Here is an 18,525-nt window from a genome sequence, read left to right as displayed (position 1 = left end):
CACATTTTAAGAAACATAATATATCAATTATTTAAAATATACCACATAACAGAAATTACTGAAAATGACCAAATTGAGTAGGTTTGGTTTAACAAAATTTCTCAAAAAGTTTCAATTTTTTTTTTAATCAAACATTTTAAGTCTAAAAAAATAAAATTATTTGAACCTTTTATCCAATCATTATTCAAACATAAAAAATAATATATCTTTAAATATCTCAAAACAAAAATACTCTTAAGAAGTTAAATTCAATAAGTTGTTTTAACTATAACTATTCACTTTTAGAGACTTAAATATAATATTTAATTTTTAAAAAATTACTCAAAACTTTTTTCTCATTTTTCAAAAGTAAATCTGAAAAAAATTCTTAGGCTTCAATGCTAAGGCCTGGTTTGGTTTTACAAACCTTTCAGACCATCTCATCCTATCTCATATCAACATTTGAATACCATTCAAACACTAACATTTTTCAATTTTAAATTTTTAAATTTTTTATTTAATTATTATCTAATCATTACAATTTTTCTAAACTTTTAAACAGAACAAAAAAAATAATTTAATTTTTTCAAAATTCAAAACAAAAATAATATTAAAAAAATAATATTTTAACCCTATTTTAACTTTATAATTTTTTTATTTAATTTTTTTCTCTCATTTTTCAAAACTGCATAAAAATCTAAACTCAAATCATTTTATTATTATTTACAAATTATCTTATTATAATTCACAAATTTCACATATTATCTTATTTGTGTAAGCTAAGAATATATCAGATAATCTGTAAATTATAGTAAAATAATTTATAAATAATAATTAAATAGGCTGATAATATTTGAAAATAATTGATTCTCAAATATGCCCTTCAAATTTTTCTTGACCAAACCAACCAGAATCAAAATATCATTTTTCTAACTTCTGCGTATTTTTCGCTTCAAAAGAAGAACAAAAAGAAGAACAAAAAGAAAAGAAGAAAAAAAAAAAAAAAAAAAAAAGGAAAGAAGGGGAAGAAAAGAAAAAGAATAATCCAAAACCAAAATCTCTTATCATTTCAATAGGATCAGTAACCGAAGCGGAAGTACAAAACATAGCAACAGCGAGAGAACGAAAGAGGGAGAGAGAGGGAGGATGTTGTTTCAGGTAGGAGGACAAGGGACTCGGCCCACTTTCTTTGAGATGGCAGCGGCTCAGCAGCTCCCCGCCAGCCTGCGCGCCGCTCTTACCTATTCTTTCGGCGTAAGTTGTATTACTTCCGTTCCTTTTGAGCATCTATACAGCCACGGGCGGTGTTTTACGCGATTCATATGAAGCAGCTAACTTTTTACTGTTCACCCCGCTGTTCGTGTTTTGTCATTTGTGTTCCACATATGGGTATGAATTTCAACTTCTTGTTTTAGGCCATGTGGCCTTTGGGACTAGAATGTGTTGCTGAGAAATGGGTAAAACGTAAACACCCTCAAAATTTAACTGTTTTCTTTTTCTTTCTGGGCCAATTCAAGGCATGTTTTGCTTTCAGAAGGCTGCTAATCTCATTTCATAGCGTGCTTGTTGGATAACTTTAAGGTGGTTTACATTTCTTGTTGCGCAATATTGCCTTTTAGTTTATACTTCTTTAGCTCTCACTAGACAATAAAACAATACTCGATTTGGTTTCTTGACGACGTAGAGAGTAGTTAGTTAGGGAAAGGAATTCCTTTTCTTCATGCCTGTGCCGGTCCTCTTGTTGAAATAAAAATGGTAATGTCTTTGAGGGAATCCTTTTAGGTTATATCTTTTTTATAAGTAAAAGATTTTATTCATAATGGAAAAGTAGGCATTGCCGACATGAAGTATGCAAGAGGCAATTTAATTATATAAAACCATTAAAATCTTGATGCTGCTCGGGGAAAATTTTAAACTGTGTAGAATCTGTGTAAAGAAATTAAATATGTATGCTATGCTTTTTTGTTTTCTCTGGGTTGTCTTCTGTCTTTGTTGTAAGCTTTTCTTCCTAATAATGTGAAAAATATGCTATTAGACCTTGCGTGCGTCTGCACTTGGTTGTTGCCAATTAGCATGTTTACTTCTCAACTTATCAGCTGTTATAGAGCAAGTACAAGACCGCGGTAACCATAATGGTTTTTTCAGCAGCTCTTAAGCCTTTCAAATGCCCAACTCAATGTTAATTGGTTATTTTTTTACTTTACAGACTGAATGGCTTATTCATGATTCTACAGGTATTGGCCTTAAGAAGACCCTTTCTCCACAGGGTGTTAGACTATGAAGATGAATTTTATGCTTTGCTGATGCTGGTTCTTGAAACTCATAGTTTACGAACAACAGGTTTCTTTCTTTGTGTTCCTCCACTCACCCCTCCCCTCCTTTTGTGCTTAAACCTTCCCTATTATTGCTTTTTGTTGATAAATGTTGTCAGAGGCGAGTCATGCTAGCATAGGTGCTTGGGCAAGGCAAGGTAGAAACAAGGCACCATTGAAGCCTCAAGGAGAGGTTTTTATTGAGGTGCTCACCTTGAGAGTGTAGGCAACTGCCTTGCATAAAATCTTAGGCTCTTGACATAAAATCTCCCACCCTTGTACTCAATTTCTCATTCAACTCTCTCCCTCTGTCTTTGTTTGTCTATCTCCGCCAGAACCAAAATGGTCTTGCTTCCCCCTTCCTTTTTTCTTGTTGACATGCATCTCTCTATGAATTATTCCTTCTTGCTTCAAGATTGGAGTAGAAGCTATGTTCATCACGAGGTGCTTGTGAACCTGGAAATAAAAAATAAAGAAATGATCACTCTTTTTGAGATCGAGGACTGATAGATAGAGGAGAGCAAGATATCCACTAGGGTTGAGGAGTTTATGAAGTTTGTAATACCATTGGAGGTTAGATGGGGGTGAAAGCAACATCTGGAACTATTTTAGGCCTCGGTTGTTTTCGCAGATGAAATGAGATAATAGTTGAAAGTTGAATAAAATATTGTTAGAATATATTTTTTTAATATTATTTTTGTTTTGAGATTTGAAAAAGTTGAATTGTTTATTTTATTTTGTGTCAGAATTTGGGAAAGTTGTAATGGTTAGATGAGATGAGATGAGATGAAAAGTTTTGTGAAAGTGAACGAGGCCTTAATCGATCTCCTAGCTTCTTGACGAGGCATCTGGGGCAACTCTCAGATTGCAACAGTGTGGAAGATGGTCCCAATATGTCTATAGTGGTGTATTTGGAGGGAGAGGAATGCAAGAAGCTTTGAAAATCAAGAACAGTTAATGGATGAGCTTAGAAGCTTATTTTTCACTATGTTACTTCATTGGTCGAATGTAATTGATTTACGGCATGTCTTTTCATGACTTTCTTGTATCGCTAAACTAGTACGCATAGGCGACACTCTTGTATTTGTCCCATATACTCGGGCTCTTGTCTATTTCATGATCAATAAAATTTTTGTTTATCGATAAAAAAAATCAGGAACTATTTGAAACTTTTTGTCGATATTTTACTTGCAAATTGTCTAATATATGTTGAATTATATCTGGCTAAGTTGGTATGTCTTTGAGATGTTGTATAAAAGCCTTATATTACAGCCCACCTGAAGTTACAATTTGAGGGCTTGAGGGATATGAGGGACCTACTACTTCTTTTCTAACATATTATCGCCATTTAACCATAAAAAAATAGAATGTTGTTATGGCAGTTTGTTTGGTTTCCTTCATTTGTTGTGGTATTATGTAAGCAACTATCACCTATGTAAATTTTCTTCAGTGCTTAATGGACATAATGGTGGCTGTACATATTGTAAGAATGCACTATGAGCCTACTAAAAGAAGGTGAAGTTTGAGTTGATGGTTCTGCATGTTTGGAGTTTGGATGAGCGTTGATGGTACTATGTATTCAGCATTAGCATTAAAATATAGTGTAGTAAGATGGAGCAAGAGGTGTTTCTGTGAAAATGAGGGCATATTAAAGCTCAATTTAGTTTCATAAGCTGCCCTTCTTACCAAAAGGGCCAAATAATAAGAAATAGAGAAAGAACTACTACTGATGGCAATTCCATGTAATGCAAGATTCTTAGTGTAATGAAGTCAAGTTATGCAAGACTTCAAGTTTTGGTCCTAAGATCCATATTATAGTAATTGGTAACCATTTTCTCATTTTCCATCTCAAGTACTCATACTGATGTGGCATACTTCTTAATCTGTTATAAAGTGGCCGAAAATCGTTACTTGAGACTCATTGCATTTTTTCACTAATCATCTTCAGATGCGTCCTTCTCTGAATCTCTATATGGCTTACGAAGGAGAGCTGTGAAGATACAAGCCAAGAAAGATGATGCTCAATCGAGCTCAGGTGACGGGATTCATCACTCTGGGTTAGAAAAGCGTCAAAAGGTCCTTTCAGTTGTGTTTCTGGTACAATCATCTGCCTTCTTTATCTATCTGCTTCCTTTCATTAGTTTTCGACTCTAGTAAACATTTATATTCATACCGCAGCCATTAGTGACTGAAGTTGTGGTGTGACTAGTTAAGTACTTGTGGTTTTGTTGTCTCTGTTTTCTATTGTCTGTCTGAGTTAGTCGTTAATAAACTGCTAACTAGAGGAGAATAGTGGTGAAACTCATCAGCTTAAGCTCAAAGCTCACACCGATGATGAGCTTCCTCCTCTCCTCTCCTTCTCTAATTAATCACCCTATTCTTATGATCATAAAATTTTGTTTACCGATAAAAAGAAAAATCCTTTTAACTCCAGTCCTTGGTGCACACCTCATTCGACAATCAACTACATGCATCTCTTAGGCTTTTGTAAAGCTGAACCCCCCCCCCCCCCAAAAAAAAAAAAAGTGTTGTTGAGATAAACTGTTATGCAGAGACTTTACTCCAGCTTCTCTTCAACAAACTTGGGCGCTTTTGCATGAACATCATAGACCCATAGATAGGTTTGGTTATGTATGTTATAATGTCTGTATAGCTATCCATGTATTTGTTCTGGGCTTGGCTCCATAAATGCTTATTCGTGTATATGCACATCTTTGGTAGCATGCCAAAGTTTCTATTAGGTATTTCTATTTTGAATTCGTAATAAGGTTGTCATTTCCTACAATCTTCTCGTATAACAAGGGAGCCCGGAGACTATGGTTGATAATTCAACTCTTCCATGAATTATGTGTGTTAGCTTAGAAGGTCCTACAAAATATCAAACATCCCCTTTCTCTAGCCCTTATCCATCCAAATTATCATCTTTTTATTTTTTGTTTTATTTTTCTCTAGGAATTCAATTCTCTATCATGAAATCATGTTTGCTATTTATTTTTCCAAATTATTTTTCGTATTTGACTTCGCGCTTGCAGAAGATATCATCAATCATTTTATTTCTTGATTTCCATGAAAGAAAAATATCTAGGCAAACGATATTGGTGAACTACTAAAAACAGTATCTCAATCACTGTTTCTTATGGTTTATCAATTTCTTGTCACTCAGAGCTCTAGCAAGATGAAGGGTAGTGATTTATGATGTGAATATGTATATGTGCAGGCTGTATTTCCTTATTTGAAGTCAAAGTTATATTCAATATATAATAAAGAAAGGGAAGCCAGGCTTCAAGCTAGTTTATGGGGTCATGGTGATGAAAGATTTGATGGTACTGACTATATTGATGGAGGGGAAGTTTCTCCTGTTTCAAGAGGAAATTTGGATAGAGATGTGTCGATTAGAACACGTATGATGACAAGAATTCACAAAATTATAGGCGCATGCTATCCGTGGTTACATGCTAGTAGTGAAGGTATGCATTTGTTTCAATTAGTTCTGATTCTTTATTTGCAACCCAATGCTGCTTGTTCATTCTTTTTTCTTTTGGATTATACGATCCCATTTTTTTAGCTCTCTTTCGTTGCTTGTGGATTTCTAGCAAACGGTAGCTCCTTTATGATGTTTGATTAATTTATTCTGCGCTTCATCAAACATAGGTGATGCTCTTGTATATGTTCTGTGTACTTGGGCTATTGCCTATCCCTATTATCAATAAAATTTTGTTTAACAATAAAAAAATTATTTTCTGTGCTGCTGATTGCTCCCTGAGGCCAAGGATAGGAGTGAATCACATAGTTCTTTCATAGAAGCACAAAGAGCATTGGTTGGATTTTTAATTGCAGCCTCCTACTTCATTCCGTTATCCATCTGGGTGCCTCCCATCTACTTCCGTTTTTTATGTCTGTGCATAGAAGTATAACTTTTGTGTGTTATATGGGGAAATATATTGTTACTTTGACTATATTGTTTTCTAAATCTTTGATTTGTAACATTCCCCAGTGTGACGACTTGGTGGTGTTAGATGAGGGAACTGAAGTTTGTGCTCATGGCTTAGTTATGCATCTTTTAGTATTTTATTCTCGTTTTTGCCTGTTGTTTTCTAAAATTATCTTTCAGGTGTCACTTTTAGCATTTAATCATTTTGAAAAATTCTCCATGAAAGCTGACAAGTTTGCATTCTGATTCTTTAATGAATAGACTCAGTCTCCCACTCAAAAGCAAGCTAATTGGGTCATGTTGCATGCAAAAAACCAGTATTTGATGAAGTAGATGTATATGCACGAAATTATTATTATTATTTAATTTTTTTTTATATGCAGGAAATTATTTGTTTGATGCATTGTGTGTGTATAGTTAGGCAATATTTTCCCTTAAGCTACTGGATAAACTCTCATGTCCAAAGGAATAGTGCTGTAGCATATTCAATAGGTGAGGCTATATGCAGATGTGCTTTAAGTGATCCAGTTCCATTAGTTGTATCTAACAATTCCTCTGGGAATGGGTGGTATATGGATCCATCTAAGATTTATTTTGTTTGTTACAATGTAGGAGCATCATTTGCTTATCAGCTGTTATATTTGTTGGATGCTACTGGATTCTATTCCGTTGGACTGCATGCACTGGGGATTCATGTTTGTCGAGCTACAGGACAAGAGCTGGTATAATTTAGCAAGAGTTTCTTTTGGAATATTTAGTGGCTGGTAGAGTCAGTTTATATTAGCAGTCGATTTTCTGACAAGTTGATCATGCATATTGCTATTGGCTATATATAGGTGACAAGTCTATGCTTGTTTCACTCTTTCTATGCTTATATAGATTGTCTTTACGTTTCTTAGAAATTCAGTCGCTTAACCATCTGATCATTAGTCCTCTTCCACCTTATCAAGCATGCCAAACTATTAGTCTTTTTGAACATTGTATAATAATAATAAACTATTAAATCTTGTTGAGTAAGTCATGTTGAAGAATTATTTAATGACAAGGCCTGGGGGCAGATATGTTTATTTACTGACAAGGTCAAGGGCCAGATATGTGTGGAGAATCTTTTTCTATCGGGGAACCACTCTATACTAGCCTGTCATTTGGATTGAGTTTGAATTGCCAACCCGTGTTTTAAGAAGTTGCACTTTACTTACCTAAGGTCCAAATACACATGTTTTTTGTTTTTGAACTTCTGTATTCAAGTAATGAAGTTGCACTTCAGTGTTTTTGGTTTCTCAATGCTCATGAGTTGGCTTTCTTGATGTCAAGGTAGATGGATACTAATTCCAGAATTTCAAAGATAAGAAGCCATGAACGTGAAAGACTTCGTGGCCCACCATGGCTGAAGGTATAATCTAATTTTATTAGTTTGTTGGATATTCTATTTATTTTGATTATATATTTGCAGAAGATAGAAATACTAATTATTTAGTGCAATGTAAAATTTGAATTGTGGCTTATTAATTTGTCATTTTACATATATACAAGTAATGACCACCTAATCATTTCCACATGAAAGATTATGGCATTTTAAAGGATCATGTGCATGCTTTGCAATGGCTATGAACAGTTGAATGTGCCTTCTGTTCTGACGTGTCAGTATGTAAATGATTAGTTGTGCTGATCTGTCAGTCAGGGCGATAATTATGTGAAAAGCTTTTTATCATTTTCTATCATGTGTGAATGAATTTGGATGTGGAGATTCTATGCAAAAGAATCAATTATACATGCATTTTTATTTTTCAAAATTTTTCTTAGCATGCTTTATTACTGCCCAGTACAAGGCAAGTTACCCGTAAAACATAAATATATAGTTGCACTCGTGCTTGACTTCTAGGTTGTATGAAGTAAACATTGAAATTTTGAGCATATATATGTAAAGATACTAGTTTTTTTTTTTAATCTAATTTATTTTTTTGTGATATGTAAATGTCAATTTTATTAATAATAAAAATATGCATAGCCCAAGTCCAACCCTCTCTTTGATTCCTGTCCGGGATTGTGCACTTTCATAAGAGCCATAAGAACTTTTCAAAATATGTGGTTGAAGTCAGAAGGTTTTGTGGAGAGGGTGAAAGCATGATGGATTTCACACTGTTTTCAAGGATCCCCCAAGTTAGGTTCTGGACTGTAAACTGAAATCTCTGAAAGCCGACTTGAAAGTTTGGAATGAGCAAGTGTTTCACAACATGGTGAGAAAAAGCCGCCCTTATACATAAACTAATTACTTAGGAGCTATTGAAGCGAACAGGTGTTAGATGCTGAAGAAAAAGGGAGGAATGACTTCATTAGGTGAGTTGGAGTACTTACTTTTATAGAGGATATTTGTTGGAAACTGAATTCAAGTACATTATGATTGCAAGAGGGTGACGCGTGTGCAAACTTTTCCACTAGATGCCAATTAACACCCGCAAAGCAATGCTATAGAGTCCTTGAATGTTAATGACATAGAAAGTTCCAACCATCAAGAGATTAATGATCACATAATACAGTTTTACAAGAAATTGTACATTGAACAATTCAGCTGGAGACCAAAGTTCGCTGGCTTGCCTTTGTTGGGAGCAAACGACGCAAGTTGGTTGGAAGGGCCATTGGAGAAAAATTGAAGTCCAAGCAGTATTAGAAGAAATAAAGGTGATAAAGCCCTAGGATCCAAGGGATAATACATGGCTTTTTTCCAAGCATGTCGGAAGGTGGTAAAAGACAGCTCATGAGAATGTTCATGACTTCGATAAGAAGGGAAGATTTTTTAAAGAGAAATGATTTGTACAAGCCCCAAATAGACAATCCTCATACAAGCCCTTGTAAAAAAGTGGACCCTACGTAAAAAAGTGTAAATATTCTTTATTAGTGGAACCCACTTTTTTACAAAGGGCTTGTATAGGACTTGTCTATTTAAGGCTTGTACCTAGCATTACTCTTTTTTAAAAGCCTTAATGCAACATTGATTGCCCTTTTTTTAAAAAAGGTAGGATTGCGGACATCAAATATTCTAGACCTATGAAGTCTTGTGACTGGTGTTTACTCCCTCTCATCATTTTTTTCCTAAGCAAGCAACTAACATCATTAAACATTCAAAACGGTAGATAGAGGGTGGGGATCCCCAACTACTACCCCAAATTAAGTTCCACCAAACTTTGTTTTGCTAGGTAATCAAGAAATTTTATTCATAGGAAAAGGAGGCATAGCCCAACTACACAAGATGAATACATGAGAAGTACCTAACTAGGGTTTACAAACTAAAGTAGAAAATTATGGACATTAAGTCCATTAAAATCAATGACCCACCCATACGAGCAAGGTTTTAAAGGAGAAAACTTTAAGCTCTTCTAGTGTCCTCTTGCAATCCTCGAAGCTCCTATCATCTCTCCCGTCAAATGCACCAACACATACATAGAGCCTAGAGGGGCCTAGAGGGGCCATCTTCCATATTGTTGCCACTTGTGGATTGCCTTGGAGTCCTCTCCAGTTTGTTAGAAAATCCACTAGACTACGAGGCATGACCCATGATAGTCCTATTCCTGGAAAACAACCATCCCACAAGGTCCTGACCAGCTCACAATTAGGGCTGAGCACCGACCAAGTTGGAGTCGGAATTCCCTAGCTTCGACTCCGACATGTGTATCCTCCGATCCAACTTGTCAGAGAGGAGTTAGAGCTTTTTTTGTGTATTTTTTTTAGCTTCATATTTAGCCCATTTTTTAAAAAAGAATTTTTTGTGGGCTTTCAAATCTCTATTTTTTCAAAAATTTAAAACTAAAACTAAATCATTCACTGCAAGTAAATCATTCACTGACTTCAGTTTTACTGAAAACATATCCAAAACACAAAACTATATCATTGACTACAAGTTTAAAAAAAACATTACCAAAATCAATACTGATTTACTACAACTTACAAGCCAAAACTAAAACATAAAAAAAAAATTCACTGCTGATTTAATAGAAGCCAAAACTAAAACATAAGTTGCATAACCAAAGGTCCAAAACTGCTGAAACACAGCCTGTCACCAAAAATTGTTACCTGTTCCCAACTACTACAACAACCCACAACACAAATTAAAATCAATTACATGTTCTCATTCCAACAACAAACAATACAAAATATTGGGGGCTTCTTCCCATTCAAAGTTGTGCCAAAACACAACCAGCCCTACAAATTATCCAACCTACCCATCATCCATCATCCATCATCCAATTACCAACCCAACAACACACTGCTGAACACAACCAGCAGCAATAATTCGGTTTTTTCTTCCCAACTACTACAACAGCAAACCAACATTTTCTAAGATCAACCAATTACCAACCCTACAACACACTGCCGAAACACAACCAGCAGCAATAATTCAGTTTTCTCTTCCCAACTACAACAACAAACCAACATTTTCTAAGATCAACCAATTACCAACCCAACAACACACTGCTGAAACACAACCAGCAGCAATAATTCAGTTTTCTCTTCCCAACTACAACAACAAACCAACATTTTCTAAGATCAACCAATTACCAACCCAACAACACACTGCTGTAACACAACCTAGTTCGCATTGGGTCATTCCAACAACAAAAGAAAACCAAAAACAAAAGAAATAAGTTCCCATTCCAAATTTCCAACAAAAGAAAACCAAATTAAATGTTCCCATTCAAAATTTCCAACAAAAGAAAACCAAACTTCGTGTGCTATTTTGCTTTAGTTTGTATTTAGGTGTATTATCTTGTATACTTTTTGTGTACTTGGGCTATGCCTATTTACTTGGAATAAAATATTGTATTACCTATATAAAAAAAAAAACTTTGAGTGCCATTTCAAGTTGTGCTTGAAGAAAAGAGCACAATATTAGTAAGGAAATAAGATAGGTCCACATAAATTTATAAAAATAATGAAACAAAATTGAACAAACAACAGTTACAAAATTTCACAAATCCTCAATCATCTTCATGTAGTATACTCGCCATATAGGTGGTTAATTCTACATTAAGATGTTAAAATATAAGAAATTAGTATCACAAAATGAAAAAATCAAGATATATAGAAACTAAAAAAAATCTCTAAATATATTACCTTAGTCTAACTTATAGTTGTCTGCATCATCAATTGTATCCGAATAATTTTGACTCAAGCATATATGAGTGGACTTCAACCATTTTTACACATGCACAAGAGCCTCTACAGTTCTAGGAGCCAAAGAACAATGAAGCAGATCCAGGACATGGCCTCATGTGCTAAATGCTGATTCAGATGTGCTACAGTGGTGATTGGAATGGCCAAGATATTTCTTGTCATTAGAGCAAGAACCAAATATTTGGTGGAGTTGACCCTCCACCAAATTAAAATGTTAGAACTCTCCGTCGGAACCTCAACATTGTCCAACAAATACCGTTCTAGACTTACAGTCTATTAAGGTTGCTGATTTTCGCTCTATGGAAGTTTCTCAAAAAAGCAAAGGGATCAATTGTACAGCTACTCCCCATTGATGTACTACCCTCATTACGAGGGTGAGACATAGTTGACTTAGACCCACCACCAAACGTACCATACTGTTCATAAAAGATCTCCATATCCCTCTTCAGGAGTTCAACAAATTCCTCACCCCCCTCATGGCCCAACGTTTGATTGAATCAATATGCTTAAGTAACCAATTTGTATTGTGGATTAAGAATGGCAGCAATAAACAACAATCTGTTTATCTTTTGAAGATCCCCCCCCCCCCCTCTCCCAAATATTTATCATACTTTGTTTTCATTCTAAAAGCCATTGAACTGAAGCGTCGATTACTATTGTCACAAAAACAATTCAAGTTTGCATGAAAATTAATAAGCTCTTGAAAATGCAGATTCAAGGTGACATAATGTACCAGAAATACGCAATGTGACACTGTAAAATACATGAAGAAACTTCGTAAAGTTTATGATGGTCTCCCAACCATCAAACCCAAGAGCTCCTAAACCCTTTTTTGTAGGCCCATCCTCAGACAAATAAACACATAAGTAGGGATCCTCATCAAGCAGAAGTTGGAAGGCTTTTTGATACTTCTCAGCCACGTCCAACATAAGATAAGTCGTGTTCCATCTAGTAGGCACGTCAAGACAAAAGAAACTAGAATATGAAACTTTTGACCTATCAATACAAGACTTGAAAGTGGCAAGTCTTTGGGGAGAAGACTTCACATATTTAGGAGTGGTTTGGATTCAGAGATGAGTTGAGATGACTTGTGAATTGTAGAATAAAAGTTTAATTGTTTATTATATTTTGTATAGAAATTTGATAAAGTTGTTTTGGGATTTGAAAAAGTTGAAATGTTTATTATATTGTGTGTGAGAATTTGAGAAAGTTGTAATGATGAGATGAGATAAGTTGAGATGAGTTTTGAATTCAAACGAGGCCTTAATCAAATTGTGGACCCTTATGATTGAGTCATCAACATGTTTTAAACCTTCACTCACAAGAAGGTTTAAAATGTGTGCAGTACACCTCATGTGAATAAACTCGTGATTTGCAACACACTCCTTACTTCCTATTTCCCTTGTTCTCAACCAATCTATAGCGGAGTCGCTAGAGGTAGCATTGTCCACCGTAATTGTAAGAATTTTGCCAATGCTTCAGTCAAGCATACACCCCTCCAACTCCTTCCCAATTGTTTCCCCCTTCTGATCGTTAACCTGTGTAAATGAAATGATTTGTTTATGTAACTTCCAACTACTATCAATAAAATGAACCGTGACACACATGTAATTAATGGTTTGGATAGAACTCTTAGGGTCAATGGTCAAACAAACTCTTTATTTGGTTGTAAAAAACATTTTCAAGCTATCATTTTCTTTCAAGAATAGCTTCATACAATCCCTCATTATTGTAAAACGAATCGGAATAGGAAACCTAGTATCAAGGGATTTAGTGTAGTCTCGAAACCCTTGGCCTCAACAACCCTAAAAGGTAACTCATCCACTATCACCATCCTAGGGCAGCCCTAATATTTTTTTTATTATACTTGGTCATCCCTAGATTCTTCTCCCCTTGCCCTCTTTCAACTTTTGCCTCCGGGACCAAGAATTATTGACCCTTGTCCAAATTACTCTTGCGGTTTTTAGGGCAAATGTGGATGTGTTCTCTCATGGTTGAAGTGCCTTGCCTTTTGGGATGACATTTCCACAACCTCCCACAATGGTTACAAGTTGCTGTAGGTTCATTGGGATTACAATCATACACTCTCGTGAAGTGATCCCATATCTTAGACCTATTCTTGGGGTTTCTACTAATGGGTGGAGGGCGGGGCTAGAACGGAAGTTAGTAGGAGTGCCTACCAAAGAGTCTAATGGTTCACTAGATTCTTCGATTATGGTAGGCTCGATAGGTTGTTGTAGTTGTGGTCCTTCTGGAAAAGATGCAGAGGTGGACGTAGGAGTGCTTGTGTCTTCAACATTCATGATTTAAGAACTAAAACACAACACACAAACGAAAGAGCACGATTAATCATACGAAAACAGCAAATTCAAAAATAGCCCCAACATTCAAATTTATTTGACACCACACCCCACTCCAGCTCAAAAACAGCCCCACCCCAGCTCAAATTTATTCAAAAACCGCCCCAACATTCAAATTTAAACATAAACATGTCATCTGCATAGACTGCTGGGTGCCAAACAAGAAACAAAAACATAAAACATAGCAGCAAACAAAAAACCTCGAAACAAAAACATTAAACATAGCAGCAAGCAAAAACAGTCACAATAATGTAATAAACCTAAAAACCAAGAATGGCAAGGGGTAGTGGAAGGACTTACTGTGGTGAACCAAAATCTGGAACCAAATCTTGAAGGAAGCAGTAGCAGACGCCAAATCTGGAAACAAGCATACAAAAAATCAGCAACCAACCAAAACATGAAAATCAACTACGGTGGCGAATGGAAGAGGCACCTATGGTGATGGGACCAATGTCGATGGGCAGTTGCACTATTGAGCTCAATGAGAGTGAGATCGTGACTCGCGGTGGGTCTGAGAGTGAGTGACTCAGTGAGGTCGGATGGCGAGGGGGAGTTGGGGGCTGGCCGCAAGGCGGGAGAAGAGAGAGAGAGAAAGAGAGAGAGAGAGAGAGAGAGAGAGAGAGAGAGAGAGAGGTGACGGGCTGGGTGGGTGGGAGAAGGTGGCTCAAACTTACGGTTTTTTTTCTAGAGAATTTGAGAAAGTGAGAAATTGAGGGGAAGGGCTTTTTGTGAGTGGTATTTACAAAATCATTGTCAATTCCTTATTAATAGCTTGAAGATGGTCCAAGAAAACGTTATCTCTCATCCCCATATTCCTTTGGGACTTCAAAAGAAAAAAGTCTTGCTCAAGGGAAGACAAATACTTGATTTAATTCTATGCAAGTTAGACTCAAATAAGGCATTTAATCGTGTGAATTGGAGCTTTTTTCTGTATATATTGAGATGTGGCACAGAAAGGTTTGTTGGGGGGTGGCTCACCTATAAGTAATGTTCTTGTCGATGGAACGACGACACCTATGCTGGAGGTGAAGGAACCTCCAACGGTGACGACAACAATGGACATCAACAATATAACTGTTGAGAATGTTCGGGATTTGAATGTAGGAAATGGTGGGGAGGAAATTATGGGCTTGTCTTTTGTGCCTTGTAAGGAGGAATGTTTAGGGTCGGGAGTGCAGTTGGGAATTGTGTCTGGGGAAAATGTTGTTCCCTTGGTTTCTCTTTCTCCAATAAACAATATAGCGGGTTCATCATCAGATTGGGTTTTGCATAAGGTTAACGAGATTCAGCAATGTGTGGGGATTTCACATGAAGGATGTGAAGACCAATTTACAACACTACTCACTGCGATTGAGGCAGGCCACTCGCTTGAAACCAAATCAAGATTTAAGAAAAGCAGGGAGTTAAAGTGTCTTTCTTGGGCAATCAACTACGACGCTAAGTGAGGTAGTGCAAGTCGAGGGAAGACTAAGGATAGGGCATTATGAAGTCCTCCTCGTAGAGGGAGTTTAAGGTGGAGTATTGGTCTTACAGGAAACAAGGGGTTGGGGATGGGGATGGGGATGGGGATGTGTTCTATTCCCATTCGGGCTTGGTGTATTTTGGATAGATTTCTAATTTTCACGGGTTTATTGGTCATTAGGGGCTCCTTAGCATGGGCTAAGTGTTTCCTTGTATACACTCGGTGTACTTGGTTACTCCTATTGATATTAATATATATAATAATTTTACTTGTCGAAAAAATATATCGAGACGTGGTTTTGGGGAAAGCAGTGCAATTAGATAGCTCAACGTATCTCCACAATGTGCTTTTCTGTCTTGGTGGTTAGAGTTCCTCTGATAACTCACATGGATTGTGATGGGGGAGCCCTTCACACTTGCTATTGGTTATTGTTGTGGTGGTACGTAGTAGAATGATCTCAACACGTCTGAGGGTTCTCTTATGTTGCTCTGTTGTGGCCCAAAATCAGGAAGGAGTTATCTCACATCAATTATTTGCAGATAATATGCTGGTGATTTATTGGTGTTGCATGTGCAAGAGGAATATTGAATTTGTAATCCCTTTTAGATATGATTCTCCTATTTGCTTTGCCCTTTTACTTTTTTTTTTTTTTTTTGTTATTATTTGTGTTGAGAGAAGGGGTGGGTGAGAGGAGGGGGACCATTTACATCAATATTATGATATTCATCTATATGACATGTGACATTTTAGTTGGCACAATGTTACCATTTGTTCAAATGCTTTAGTCTTTTTTAATGAATAATGGCTCTTTAAATGCTTCTTTGACTGTTTAAACTTTAAATGTTGATTCCATTTTTTATATGTATATATATTTCCTGATACAGGCATTACAAGGAGCACTCCTCAGTTGTATGTATACTGCACTTGATTATGCACAAACAGGGTTGATTGCAGCAGTGTTCTTTTTCAAAGTGAGTGTGGTTTACCCATCTGCAATATTATGTTCGTAAGAAGTCTAATATATCTAATTAGTATATATATATATATATATATAATTGTTTAAGATGATTTTACTTATAAAAAGATTGTTTGAGGTGATTCTACATAAGAATTTAGACTGGATCCATTATTTTTATTCTTTTATTTGGAAGTAAAATCAAATAATTTAACAGTACATTTTACTGGAAGAGAAATGCCACGTAATCCCCATCCAAAGAAACTTTGATTATGAATGACTTTAACCACCTGCTTTACCTACATTTGCTCCTGAAATCCTATAATATCCAAGCAATCCTTCACACCACAATATTTCTAAAAAAAAAAAACTTCAAACTCTGTAGATGATCCACACTTGGTAGAATGATTAAAAGAGATTTTACTGATATGAAAATAGGCATAGCTTGAGGACATAGGAAATATACAAGAGATTGCATCTATTTAGGCACTTGAGATAGATATAAGAAAACCATGGAAATTGAGTCCATTAAAATCTATAGCTATAACCCAAAGAAATGAAATCTTAAAAAATAACTTTTATGATTTTCCAGAGAGCATTCTCAATCTTCAAAATTCCAGCCATTCCTTTCCCTCGAAATGCAACACAAAATGCAAATGAGGTCATCTTCCACATTGCTGCAATTTGGGTAATGTTTTTAAGTGTAATGCCTTGTTCCCCCAGTGTTATGAATGAAGTCATTTAAAAAAAATCTCGGGGAACTGATGTGCTACTAACCTTGACTTAAAAGTTTTCTTCTTAATGAAGCACTAGGTACAAGAGATTCCATAAATAAATAAAGTCAACCTTTAATCATGAAACTTAGCAGGTCATATACTGTCTAGGCCTTTGCCTCCTCTCCCTAGGCCAAGTCCCATCTTGCAATTATGTCCTCATAAAGATGCTCACCTGGGGTGGTTAAAACATAAAGGCAAACAAAAATGAGTCGAAGACTTAGGTGCCGTTTGGATAATGAGTTGAGATGAGATGAAAGTTGAAAGTTGAAAGTTGAATAAAATATTGTTAGAATATTATTTTTTAATCTTATTATTGTTTTGAGATTTAAAAAAGTTGAATTGTTTATTATATTTTGTGTGAAAATTTGAGAAAGTTGTAATGATGAAATGAGATTAGATGAGAGGAGAGGAGATGAAACACTTTCACGTCAATTGGAGTTTCTTAATTTATATGTTGGAGAGATGCGGCTTTGGCTCTAAATGGTGTTCCTGGATCCTTCATTGTATTTCTACGGCCTGTTTCTCTGTATTGGTGAATGGTACGTCCAAAGGTTTTTTCAAAAGCTCCTGAGGTTTGCGACAAGGAGACCCTCTTTCTCCTTTTCTCTTTGTTTTTGTGATGGAAGCTTTCAACAAGATGATTTCAGGGGCGGTAGAGGGAGGGTTCATAGGGAGAGGCAAGTTCAAGTTTGCTTAACATTTCTTGTAACGCCCCGGTCCCGCAGGGATTGAAGAGTTACTCCCTATAACTTAAAACTCACAATTCATCAATATATTTATAGACACCAAAATATGAAGTCATCAAAATACTACAAAATCTCTTAATAAAATCCGCCACTTCTCATAAATATTCTATGAGTAATCCACTATGCTTAAATAATCATCTCACCGACTTTATATCAATGACTCAGTAAGCAGAGGACATATACTAGTATGTAAACATGAACATTTTCACAGAGTTCATAATGCAGAAACAAAACATTTCAGTATCAATATGCAAATCTAAAAAAAAAATACATATTATCAGAAAATCAGAGCTATTTTTCAAACATTTCATATTCAAAAACCAACTTTATATTCAAAGACTCCTTTGGCATAACATGACTGAACATCTTCATCTTATCAGAACATATCAGAACAAAGACCATATTTAAACCCCGTGGTAGGGTTGTGCATCCTGCGGAAAGCCAAGCAGAACATAAATCACCAAGAATATCAAAGCAATTGCACTCAGAACAGAAATCCACTATTATATCCCGTGGTAGGACCAGATGTCACTATTATATCCCGTGACAGGGCCACATATCAGAGTAAAATAGAATCAGAATCACCATATCAGAATCAGAGTTAGAACATAATCAGAAAGTCATGCCAAAGGTTTTTCAAGTGCCACATCTTATCAACACAGAGTACTGAACTGAATCAGATCACAAAAACATAACTTATACACAAAATTTCATATTCGCTCTCTTTTTCAAAGTTCAGAAACAAAATGTAAAAAATAAGCTCATGTCTGTACCAGTCATGACAGAAAATATATTCTTCTTAAACAGAATTTCATGAATAATGCAGAACAAATAA

At 35.7% G+C, this 18,525-nt stretch overlaps 1 protein-coding gene across 1 annotated transcript in view; it reads left to right on the top strand.

Annotated features, from left to right (window-relative positions):
* Positions 1 to 1,073: 1,073 nt before the first annotated feature.
* LOC121262781 (peroxisome biogenesis protein 12) overlaps positions 1,074 to 18,525 on the top strand; it is a 30,065-nt gene continuing 12,613 nt past the window's right edge. Inside the window, exons 1-7 of the mRNA XM_041165380.1 lie at positions 1,074 to 1,233; positions 2,214 to 2,319; positions 4,240 to 4,388; positions 5,509 to 5,758; positions 6,835 to 6,944; positions 7,541 to 7,615; positions 16,098 to 16,184. Of these exons, the coding sequence (XP_041021314.1) occupies positions 1,126 to 1,233; positions 2,214 to 2,319; positions 4,240 to 4,388; positions 5,509 to 5,758; positions 6,835 to 6,944; positions 7,541 to 7,615; positions 16,098 to 16,184 (885 nt within the window). The 5' untranslated portion in view covers positions 1,074 to 1,125. The remainder of the gene's footprint in view (positions 1,234 to 2,213; positions 2,320 to 4,239; positions 4,389 to 5,508; positions 5,759 to 6,834; positions 6,945 to 7,540; positions 7,616 to 16,097; positions 16,185 to 18,525) is intronic.

This window comes from Juglans microcarpa x Juglans regia, chromosome 4S, assembly GCF_004785595.1.
Source record: "Juglans microcarpa x Juglans regia isolate MS1-56 chromosome 4S, Jm3101_v1.0, whole genome shotgun sequence".
NCBI lineage: Eukaryota > Viridiplantae > Streptophyta > Magnoliopsida > Fagales > Juglandaceae > Juglans > Juglans microcarpa x Juglans regia.
This window is presented reverse-complemented; position numbering and strand designations above follow the sequence as displayed.